The 12508-nt window shown below is 36.2% G+C and overlaps 1 protein-coding gene across 1 annotated transcript; it reads left to right on the forward strand.

Annotated features, from left to right (window-relative positions):
* The first annotated feature begins 526 nt into the window (after positions 1-526).
* On the forward strand, positions 527-9676 carry LOC140780515 (J domain-containing protein required for chloroplast accumulation response 1). Its single transcript, XM_073126130.1, has 10 exons — positions 527-1287; positions 2299-2948; positions 3065-3172; positions 3263-3663; positions 3768-3879; positions 4671-4726; positions 5918-5983; positions 6064-6141; positions 8163-8339; positions 9362-9676. Exons 1-10 carry the CDS (start codon positions 881-883, stop codon positions 9398-9400), a joined length of 2094 nt encoding a protein of 697 aa, XP_072982231.1. The 5' UTR covers positions 527-880; the 3' UTR covers positions 9401-9676.
* The last annotated feature ends 2832 nt before the right edge of the window (positions 9677-12508 follow it).

Below are 12508 nucleotides of genomic sequence, written 5' to 3' on the forward strand. Positions count from 1 at the left end.
TAGGTAAAAGGCTAAAAGCTAGTGGTTAGTGTTCGAACGCAGCAACCAAATTGAAAAGCTTTCTGCACATCCGATCCGCACGGCACACAAACAAACGGGAAACCTCTGCTCGGCATTTACATGCATAGCTTACGTAGAAGACCAGTATGTATGTCTCTATATGTTAATAGCTGAATCATACGATTGGACGGACGAGATATAGACTGGGCCCACAATTGGAACATATTCTTGTGACGTCAGTCTTCTTTTTAATTTCCTTCCCTAGTCAGCGTGCTTTACACGCTGACACGAGTCACTTCCATCAGTTCACACAACTAGCCATCATCATGGAGCAGGTCTCGATGCCATGCATGCATGGTGGATCCATGGCATGTTTGACCCGACAAGGGCCTACTCAAAGGACCATGCAAATGTGATCCTAAATGTGACACGTAGACAATTGGCGGGACCCATCCGTCGCCATCTGATGGAGCTATGAGGATTTTATTAACGCTCAGATTGTTGGTTTGTTTAGCCATTTCCATGAGATGGTTTATCAAATTAAAAAAAAAAAAGGTGCAGGCTATACTTAATTGCAAAATTTAAGTAGATTTAAGTGAAGGCTTCCGCCCGCCATCAGAAAGTATAATAGGCTACTTTGTGGTCGAGATAATGTGTACTTGAACCCACCTCTCCTCCCTTCGTCTTCCTCTCCAACCCATGCCATCTCTTTCCTCTCTCCTCGTCCACAAATGTATCGATTCCCCGGGCCCAACCCCAATTCTAATCCTAACCCCAAGCTTTGTCCTCTTCTCCACCGCAATTCGCCTCCGGATCAGCGAATCCGAACTTTTCGATCTTCTTATAAGTATGGTTCAAATGCTGCGATTTTGATCTTGCTATGGAGAAGATATTGGAGAGAGATCACACCATCGGCTACTCGAAGAGGAGCTCCGATGTCGATTTCCAGGACGTGTTCGGTGGCCCGCCGAGGCGGCCTTCCCTGTACGAGCGGCGCCGGAGCTTAGCGGATCCGGATTCTTTCGATTCCTACCCGTCGTCGCGAGAGAGGGGGATTGGGAAGGACAGCTTGGGGTCTCGGCGGCAGTGGTCGGGTTTGGGGGAGAAGCCGGTCTTCGGGGAGATCAATAGTCCGATTAGGAGAAGAAATCTGGGCGATGATTTCTATAGCGATATATTTCCGGGAAGCGATTCTTCGTGTTCGACGCCGAAGAGGGTTGATCGGGATGTTTTCTCTTCGTCCCCCGGTTCGCGGGTCCTCAGCCCGAGCCAACATTTGCCGCCGAGGTATGAGTCATTTGTGGGAGGTGCACAGAACAAGTTTTCCCCCTTTTTTTTCTGTAGTTGTTTGTTATTTTAATATCTTTTGGCTTTAATTTTATTATTTGCTTATGTTAGTAAACGTTATTTTGGCTACAAATGTGAAATTTTTGAAATTAACTTTTATTTCTCGTCCTTTGGAAGTCTAACGCTTGCTTGATTTCATAAAGTGAAGATCTTGTTAGGTCTGTAGCATGAGACTTAAGATACTCTAATTGTGTGATCTCAAACTTGATTCATATAATGGCATCTCTTTATTGAATGGCGAATCTCTGATATATTTATCCCCTTATCTCAAAAGGTAGTCTTCCTAAGCATTAGATTGTGCCACCTCAGCCTCAGCACCATGCTACCTCTTATTCTAGAATATTAGTTATACTCTTCTAAACTCGATATCTTTTGCATTATTTTGAACACTCCAAGGTCTGCAGTTTCATTGTTGTAACGAATATTTTCTTTTTTCCCCTCCGTTTCTTATGTCTATGTCTGTCATGAATGAGGATTTCTGCATGACAACTTGCTGATTTATTTGTACATCAAGGAATCTGTACATGCTGCCAACAAGTCTTGATCCTGATATACATAAAAGTTTGTCAAACGATTTTGTACCAAGTTTTGCAGAGAACAAATTCAATTGTTTCATCCATCATACTCTTGTAATACTACACATATTCTCAAATTCACATAGTAGTGTATCTGAGTTCCTACCTTCCATACCACAATTTCACCCTTACCCATACAGGTTGTTCCATCCAAAGAGAGAATTAATGCAACTAAAGATTCGGAATAAATTTATGCATAAGGTAATATCCTTGTCATTAATTTAGCTATCTCACTTATGTTCTTGCCTCTCAACAAGCTCTAATCTGGGTTATTATACACATTAAGGTAATTAAGTCAGTTTGCTACTGTATACAATTTTTTTATTATGTCAGTTGCTTTGCTCCTATTTCTGACATCAACTTTTAATATTCCCAGCCTCTCCATGAAGTTGGCCAAAGGCATAGATCAACAAACATTTGGTTCTCCCACTCGGCATGTTCTCTATAAAAATGAGGATGGAGCTCCTGATGCATACAGTTTTCCTTCTTCACCATATACTTCCATGTCCAATTTACCAACTCGGCCAGTTGTTGAACAAGATGACTTGAGAAATGATACCCATGGCCTGTTCCGCCATAGCTCTTTATCCCGGTTATTTTCTCGTAATGGAGATAAACCAAACTCTATTAATACTGCCAGTTCTTTGGAAAGTCAATCTCAAAGATATGCAACTAGCTTAGAGAGCTACATCAACAGCAGTCAATTCCATTTCTCTATATATAAGTGGGCAGGCAAAGGAGTCTCACTGATCTTACCTTATACTCCAAAAGAAAGAAGTGAAAAGGTAAGCGGACTTAGGGGATTTCCTGAAGTGGTCATACAAGCAATTGACCTGCTTGCCGATGATGATAATATTTCTACTAACACGGGAGCATCCAAAAGCCAAACAGAAAATGAACATTACAAGTTGCCAAATGATGTCTTTATGCAAAGAAAAGATAACTCAGATTCATCAAGTGTGGAAGACACTCAACCAGCTGAGTTTGAGAGGATGTACCTTCAAAGTGAAGTAACTAAACAATCAGGTCTTCTGGAGTTAATTTTTTCTATTGCTATTGTTGATGCTTAATTTCTAAGCTAACACGGTACAGCATGATGACATATTCCCTAACATTTTTCGTCCATTTTTCCCATTTATTAGGTACACACAATGACATTAACGAAGAAGTTCTTTTTACCTTTCCTGACAAAACAAAATCCAAATTGAAGAATCTTCATCAGCTTTTCAAAGATGGTGTTGAAAAACTAGGTAAATCATTGCCAACTTGCACAACTTAAACATGATTGATCTTTCTAATTTAGTTAATCTTACATGTTTCATACATCCTTTTGGCTATAGGAAGTGAGTCTATGATTAGACAGGATGAAGACGTGGAAGGTTTCTCTGGAGGAATAAAATATTCTAGTGATGATATAAAATCTAAGGAGCAAGAAGGAAGGGAAATCCCTCGTATGGAAGAAATTAGGCCTAAGGAGCGAGACACCCAAAAACCTTCCGAAGATAAGGTGCTTGGGACCAAAGTGAAGGGAAAGGTAAAAGAATTTATCAGAATATTCAATACCGAAGGTTCGCCAAAGCGAAAATCCACACTGGAAGCTCGAGATCAAAGGTCTACAGGAAAAAGTAGGACCAAAAACAGAGTTGAACACCAAGTTAGTGCTTCTGATTTCAGGGAAAATGAGGAAGTTAAAACAACACAAATGAATGATAAAAGTGCATTTCCACTTATCTCTTCTCCAGTACGTTCACCATCTTCTCGGAAAATTATAATCAGATACTATCAATACCCTACTTGTAAGTTGTAACTAAGCATGTTTGCCTAAGTGGCTTCTAATTATTTCAGATAAATGAAGCTCTAGAGAAGATGGAGAAAGAGTTCCCTAATATGAGTTATGATGTCCATAGAATCAATGACCTTTCTCCTGAAAGGAATGAAACATTTGAACCATGCTCTGGTTAGTTCTTTTAAACCTGAATAAGCGTGAAATGCAAATATAATTAGTTTTAACTCGCCAAGAATTTGATGTTAGCTACATTAAATGGATGGCGTTTCAACTTCTTTGAGTAATGCTATTATGCTAGAAATATATAAAGGAAAAAAGTCAAAAACTAACATTCTCGTTATCCTTTTTCTTCTTTTTGCTGAAATCTCCTGTTATTGAGACCCTACAGTATGAGGATCTGGAAAAAGAAAAGAAATAAAGTAAATTCAAGTAAAGTTTTTCGATAGATCCTTTTGATGGATAGTGGAACACTGTTTTAATATAAGTTTAAAGTCCACTGATCATTCATTTCCTGCACAGTAGTGGAGGTAGCATAGAGTAGAAAAGTCAAGATAGAAGTTTGGAGAAGATAAAAGAGAAATCGAGACAAAGGAAAACAGTAAGTGAATGTAGCTCTAATTTGGCACCATTTTAACTTCTAGTACATAGATCATTTATTACTGCAAGGTTTAAGCTATTGCTGCTTCAGAGTCAAGCATAATGGACTTCCTTGCTGAGCTGATACCTCGTAGGACTTCATGAAATAGAGAAGGATGGCTCTCATCTCTTGTTACATCTATCTTTTAGGGAAAAATAAAAACCCGAGGAACTCTTACATCTGAGCAAAGAATCAGACATAGAAGCTACTGATCTTATTTTATTTTTTGATATCTTCCTGTAATATAAGTGTTTATGCTATTTCCATTAGTAAATTCATGTGTAAGCTTCTTGTAGTCTAACTTCTGAAATTTTGGATTCTTTAGTAGTCGATGCAGTAGATGCTGAGGAATCTCATTTTGAAGATCTTGAGGAATGCCTGGTATGTTTAACTTTTCCTCTATGTTGATTTATACATCACTATAAAATTGCTAATGAAAAGCATATGAAAGCAGATAACAGATGCATGTCAATTGCATGGATTGCCTAATCTTGAAATTGCTATAAAAATAATCTTATTTTTCCTTGATAACCAGTGGACCCTTCATGGGCTTAATAGAATTCCTTCAACTTAGGGATTTTATTGTCATTCTACAAATTAGGTAATCCCAAGCCTTGAATGTGAGAATTCTACCTTCAGTGTTCCTGCCTTCTGGATATATTAGTTCATTCTGACGTCGATGTCTTTTTATGGATTAAAGGACCAAATTCACTAATCTATGTATAATTCACGTGCTACCAGTGGTGACTATTTCTATTTCATTGAGAGAAGGGTTTCTTGTCATTGGACTTAGTGGTCTGCATTTCAGTGCCAATTGCACCTCTAAGTCGAAGATTGTGATGTTTGTCATCTTAGCAATTGGAGCCATGTTTACTTCAGGCGGACAAATTTTCCACCTGGATTTAGCGACTGAGTTTTTCATCAATTGCCCTATATTTGAAACTGTGCTAATTTAATTGAGTCACGGAAGTTCAACATAAATCAGCATAATACACTTCAGTCGCTACCGGTAGCATGATTTTTTCTACAGACCTTGAACAGGGCATAATGAGGAGCTGCTACCTCTCCTGGCAAGGGTCAGCGACAATAGTGGGATTATCCTCATTATGAATTTAGTAGTGTTAGAACTTATTTCTCGCTTCTCCAATGCTGCCTTTTAATATTTTCTTATAGATAGGTGGCATGCATATAGATTAAACCAACGATGGTCGTGCCACAGGCACGGACCGTGCCAGTGGTCGGCACAACACGGCGCAACACGTGTCACGGCATTTGTCGGTCGTGTCGTAAGAGAATGAGAGAAAAAGGTAAGGGATACTCACCTTCGCTTTTGCAGTTGCCGTCGCCATTGCTCACCACTTACCGATCGCCACTCGCCATCACTTCGTCGGGTGCCCTAGCCCGCCCGAGAGAGAGAGAGAGAGAGAGAGTTCTGGCAGACTACTGCAAATTTGATAGTCATACTGCTTCATAGTTATACCATATAAAAAGAAGTTTTGTTGTTATGTGATGAATGTTTTTACCTGAAGATTTTGTTTTTGTTTTTTGCTTCTTTGCTACTTCAAATACCAGGTTGAACAATTATCTGATGATCAGGATCAACCTATGCAAAAGGATATGCAGAAAGATCAAATCAAAGTAGGTTGCAAAATTGGATTCAAATCAACTAGCATTTACATGTTTTTTTCCTAATTTTTCTTTTGGTTGCTGCAAATCAGATATCTGATTCTAAAATACGAGAGTGGTCAAAAGGAAAAGAAGGAAATATTAGATCACTGCTATCAACTCTTCAACATGTGAGTATGAGATTTGCAGCCAACTAATAAGGGCTAATTCTCAATTTCTTTTTTGGAAAACAATAGAAGTGGTGTTTCTCATCTGTTTGCACTCTGTTACAATTTTTAGCAAGGTGAAGATGAACAGTGTGTTATCATTTTCGTTCATCCTTATACTTTGCTACTACAGGGATAATGCTGGATATTTATTGTAGGTATTATCTTCCCTCAGGCATAGAGAGCCCACTAAGTGACTGCATAATGTAAAGCAATGTTCTCGCAGGGAAATGGTTTACTTAACATGCATTTTGACTGAGCTTCATCCCTGTCTCTGTGTTATTAACTTGTTAGATTGTTTTTTTCTGATTCAATACTTGGGTTAGTTTGGGAAGCTTTCTGGCATGGTCTGCCATAGTCATTGCTAGATCATATTTCAACTGAGTCATTATGTAGAATTGTAGATCATATATTGTTGCTACTACTATCTGAAAGTGATTCAAGATGACAACAATTTATTATTGTCTTCCAAGCCTTAATGCTATGCATGTATTTATAAGCCGGCCACCAGCCACATTGATGCTATTTGAAAATTAGATTTATAGCAATCTGCTATGGAGCAGTTAAACTCAGCTTTCTTTTCCGCTCACCTCTTCACATCATCTGCTTTAGAGCAGAAATTTTCAAGTAGCTCGGGCAGGTTGTATCAAATATCATAAATTGGATAGTGGATGGAGGTAGTTTGGAAAGTCTTGATGGAGTTGGAGGGAAGGTTCGGGGCAGGAGAGGAGGTAACAAAGACTTGTGTCATGGAAAAATTGTATGGCAAGGAAAGAGAAGTATTACAATATTAGGGAGACAAACGTGAAAAGTAGAAGAAAAATAGCAAAATATGGTGTTGATTAGTCATTTAGAGTCTATTAGAACGTGGCTAACTGGATCCATTTTTGGGTCATAGTTTAAGTACCTCTAACAAGGCTAAGAAAATATAGTTTTTGGTTGTAAAATAGACTAAAATGTAATTATTATCTTTGTGTAATGTGAAAAAGTGAAAAATGTGTCAGTTTTAGTGGAAAATAGGTGATATATAAAATTAATGGGCCAAAATGTCCTCTAACTTTGATGATAAATTTTAAAAATATTCATTTTTATCAAAAAGAGCTTTTCATTGTGGACTTGCGGGCTTACGTGCTTGTAAGCCGACAAGCACAATGACGCTTGTGGGCTTACAAGCACGTAAGCCCACAAGAGCAATGGCGCTTGTTCACAAGCGGGCTTACATATTCTTTTTTATTTTTCTGAAATAATGTAAGGTTACTATTGTTTTTGAAAATAATAACTTAACATTACTATTTTATTTTTCTTGTTATAAGACCGCATGGTTTACATTATCTTTTTAATATTTTTAATATATTTTTGGTATTGCAAACTTTATTTTAAAAAAAGTAAATTATTGCAAGCTCGCAAGCCCGTAACCATATTATAGTTATTACGGACTTAGTAAGTTTTAAATTTTTTTTAAAGAGAAATATATTTATTTTGGAGGAAAATTAAAGATATACGAGATATGATATAAAATAGAGGTGCCATTATCACTTTGATGTGATATAAAAAAAAATATTATTTTTTAAGAAAATTTGAGTATGTGTAATGCAAATAGTACAAAAATGCTATTATTAAATTTGTAAAAATATAAATGCAAGTTATTTCGGAGGTAATATTATAATTTCAGAAAAATTTAAATTTTGAAGTAGTGTTTAGTTATTCAATGTAGTTAGAGCCCCTAATCGAGTTCTGGGACTAACCCTAAACTCAAACCTAGCTTCCGATATGTTATAGATCGACTTTTCTTAATCTTTTCATTAAAATGCCTTGAACTAAACATCATAGACAGCTCAAAAGGTTAGTTCACATGTAGAGTGTAAATACATAATTCGAGTAAATGTTACCCTTATTGAATTTCTGAACAATCTGTTCCGATTCATCAATTTTAAAATTAAAAAACTCTTAATTAAGTACTATAATTTTTTTTTCTTACTTTCTAGATTCTTTGGCCCGAGAGTGGATGGAAACCAGTTCCACTTGTTAATATTATTGAAGGAGCATCTGTGAAGAGAGCTTACCAGAAGGCACTGCTTTGTCTTCATCCAGATAAGCTCCAGCAGAGGGGTGCTGCCATGCATCAAAAGTACATTGCAGAAAAAGTTTTTGACATTTTACAGGTACTTGAGTCATATTGCAAGCTTATTGCTATTTTTTTTATGTGGACATTATTAACTTTGATCTTGGAAATTTACTAATAAGATATGCATCATACATCTCTGTAGTTTATACTTAGCCTTTCTATGTGATGTGTGGGAAATGAAATTTGAAAATGGCAATTAGTTTCTATCTTGTAAAGTAAGAATGAGTTTGAAGGTAAATCTTAGTTGCTAATCAATGATATTTAGGAATGGAAATTCCATTTTCACTTTTATCATTCCACACGTACTGAACGGCCTATCTCATACTGTAAGATCATTCAACTTTTCACCATGGAAGTTTACTGTGGCAAAAGAAGTAAAACTTTACTAAATGCCATCTTTTTGTTCAACCAGCTTACTGGGCCAAGCCATCTGGTTCACCTTATGATTTTAGGGATTGTCAGAAATATTTTTAAAATGGTTTTCAGGTCATCACTGCTCATGGACTGGGGGGATGTGCAATCAAAACATCCAGGGAAGATGAGAAAGAATATGTGTGTGTATATGTATATGTATATGTATATATATATATATATATATAGAGAGAGAGAGAGAGGGAGGGGGGGGGGGGCGGGGGGAGGTAGACTAAACATTGTCGCACAAGATGAAGGGAATGAGACATTGATAAGAGACCACAGCTCGATTTAAGAGAAAAAAGGTAAGGTTTAACAGCTCCTTGCATAGCGAGTTTTTAGTCATGTAATCTCATGACAAATCAGAGAGTAGTTGGTTCCAGTTTAAGTAATATAAAAATGAGCAGGGATAACCAAGGACCCCTATTTCGCTTTGTATCAAGGGCGCCGCCACTCTTGCATAGCTTGTTTAGCAGGTGTTCAAAAGGTTGAATGATTACTGTTGTCTTATGAATCATTATTGGGCTTTAGATTATGTAAGCTGTGAAAGTAGCCAAGTTTAGTTTCTCATCTAGCAGTTACTAGTTCGTACTTGTCAAGTTAAATATGTATTTGAACCTCATGATCAATAATTTTCTGTTCTTGCAGGAGGCATGGACTGAATTTAATTCACTCGATTCGTTCTGATATGGGGCTGCAAGTTTTAATTTGCTCGAGAATGATGTAAAGTACGTCAGATCTACTTCACACTTGTTCAAGATGTATACAAGGCTTTAGATGTCCGTCAGATATAGGAATGGATTATAGTCCAATTGTCTAAAGAGCTGCCTGTCACGCATACAATGCCCAAGTCCACACATATATTTCCATTTGTCTACATCTTGCAACACTCTAAATCCAGGTCAGATTACTTATCTTGATTATGGATCACGAAAATGAAACATGATACTCATTTGATGGTTTGATCCTGTCTGGACATGCATACTTGTGAAGTATTGTGATATACTACTACTTGATAAACTTGATAGCACCCTTGGCACATATGAACTTATTTAAATAAGCCCAAAGAAGTCATCGATGGCTGTTTGATGGAACACTACCGAATCAGCTTGCTTAACAGATAAACAAATAGCCTTTCAAATCAGGTCTGTATCTGTGGCCCAGGAGGACAGTAGGCGGAGTAAGAGGACGTAAATATATCGAACCAAAGTAGGTCACAGTGCTGCGTCTAGTTAATCATTGTTTATCTGTCATTTTGTCTTGTTTGTTAATGACTACTATACCAGTTGTATCCGTTCCAGCTTATGCCAGCTGACATTGATCTGTCCTACTTATTAAATTTTGGTTGACGCCCGACCTTAACCCAATCCAACTGAGGGTCTTAGTACGCTAACAACGATACCTAAACTCTAGTTGTCCTTTTTCTTTTCTCTGATAGATTATGAGTTAGTAAGTGATTCAAATGCTAAGATTGGACGTTTGGGATTACAATATTCCTAATCTATCAAATATTAACTCTAATTTTTAGGGAGGATAAGGAATTGAACTCTCGATCTATGTTGCAGCCCCAGGGGTGACCTGATTTGGATTAGTTTCGCTCGTAAACAAAAAAGGAAGGAGGGAAAATAAGAGAGAGAGAGAGAGAGAGAGAGAGAGAAAGTTATCCATCACATGCTGGTCACGTGCCCCATACTGGTTACGAAAAAAAAGAAGAGGAGGAAGCTACGAGTCATTGATTCGGCGTGGGTCTTTTCTTTTTGTACCTTTTTACCGCTGCCTTGGTTGCACGGGTTTTACTACTTCTCTCCCTCAAAACTCTACCCACCAATTGCGCCGATGAGCGCAGTACGCTAAAAAGTAAAAAGAGATTTCTCCTTTCGAAGATTTCTTTTAGTTTCATTGAAGGTGATTGTCGGTGATTGCCGCGACTTCAATACTCGTTGCAGACTGAAATATTCTACGAATTCTTAGACTTTAATTAATTATAAGTTAGATAAATCACAACTGTATTGTAGCCCTGAGATTTTATTTATTTATTTCCTGTGCTTTATATAAGATTAATATTTCTCTGACCGGTGGCAATTAAAAATATCTTTTGCCATGGAATAATACTTGGTTAAAAAGAAATATGTTGTATGAGTGTTTAAGACATCATTAAGTCTTCTTTTTTTTCAAAAAATTTAAAATTAAAAATCTCTTTTACTATCTAGATTTATTCATTGTTTGGTTCTTGCATAAATTTTTTTAAGAATAATTTGATGCACATCTCTTAAATATAAATTATGTATATTTATAATTTTACTAATATTTTATTGTTTGATTGTAAAAATATAATAATTGACTTGAATAAATTTATACAATAATTTGCATTTAGTTACTAACTATGAATAAATATATTAATTATACTAAATTTATGTTACGATTCGACTACATGGGTTAAGTCGAGTCAAGTTAGTTACTTAATTTATCTTATTATTTTAAATTTTAAATAAATCGGATAATCCGCATGTGGATCTGATCTACTACGGATTATAAATAAGGGTTGAGAGAAATTTGAGTTTAACCTGTTATTATTTTGATCCTTATCTTTTTACAGGAGTAGATTATAATCATAGATCATTTTCAAGCATCCAAATCTTAGGCCGTTCACCACCCTCCGACGACCGCCACAGTGTCAAAAATTACTGTTTCTGCCCTTTCTAACTTATCTTCACTATTTTATTTTTAACTTTTCATCCCAAACTTCGGTTCAGATAAAACCAGAGCTATTAGAACCCTACCTCACAAAACTATATCTATCTAAATTTTCATAATCATCCTAGAACGGATCGTTCCAGATCTGATTCGTAACAATTTATTATTTAAAAAATGTGCATAATTTTATTACACTTTTTACATGTGATAATTTTTTTTTGCATAATTTGTCAAGTGACTTAACTTATACAAATTTGACTAAAATTTACTTACGTGAGTGTTTAGTTGTAAAATATATTTAAAAGAGTTATAATTTATAAAAAAGTATCTCTTATGCACGAAAACCGAGTACCACTTTAGTTTTAATCTTAGTTAAAGTCAATTATAAGACAATTGTAAGACAACAAATGGCCTCCCTTTCTTTTCTTTTTCCTTTCCAAATCTTGAAGAATAATCCATAACCTAATTAATTATAGTTCCAACTTTGGGTTTTCAGAAATTGCTGATGGTTTTGATTAATGGAGTATGTTTAAGCAGCACGCCTTGACGTGTATCTGAAGTGGCCATTTCACACGCACGATGGGGTTGACTTTGCTTATTTTCCGAGGTTTATAATTCCATAACTACCCGATCAATTTGATCCAAGAAAAACAAAAGAATCATCGCTCTTACGATGCAAGATTATTCTTATTAACATTTTGAAGACGGTTAAAACTAATGGAAGCAATTCGGTAGAGTTTGATACAAAAGGGCACCAACCCAAATATCGTAGGATTAACTTCAATCATAAAATAATTATTATAAAAAAAATTATTTAGTAGTTTGCTGGCTTAATTCAATAGCTCAGCTTGATTGATGACTCAGCGGTGCGCAGCATGACAACTTAGAGTAAATTTTAGTGATATTTAGTTTGAAGTAATAGTTCGGCGATGCACACGACCTAAAGTCTAAATTAAATAACTTAGTATATTAGTTAAAATTTAATAGAGTCTAAGTACCATTGTATCTAATAAAACAAGTAAACGATGCAAAAGGAAGGAAAAATCCAAACTTTTAGTCTCTTTTTTAGTATCTCTTTGTTGATAATTCTGATAGATGATC

Source organism: Typha latifolia, chromosome 1 (genome assembly GCF_019914945.1).
Source record: "Typha latifolia isolate L0001 chromosome 1, TyphaL0001v2, whole genome shotgun sequence".
Classification (NCBI taxonomy): Eukaryota; Viridiplantae; Streptophyta; class Magnoliopsida; order Poales; family Typhaceae; genus Typha; species Typha latifolia.

Bases quoted from the DNA above. Each gene is read 5' to 3' on its own strand.
- LOC140780515 (XM_073126130.1), top strand. From the start codon at position 881: ATGGAGAAGATATTGGAGAGAGATCACACCATCGGCTACTCGAAGAGG. The intron at 1,288-2,298 runs GTATGAGTCATT...TAATATTCCCAG, and splicing joins AGCCAACATTTGCCGCCGAG to CCTCTCCATGAAGTTGGCCA. The intron at 3,173-3,262 runs GTAAATCATTGC...TTTTGGCTATAG, and splicing joins AGATGGTGTTGAAAAACTAG to GAAGTGAGTCTATGATTAGA.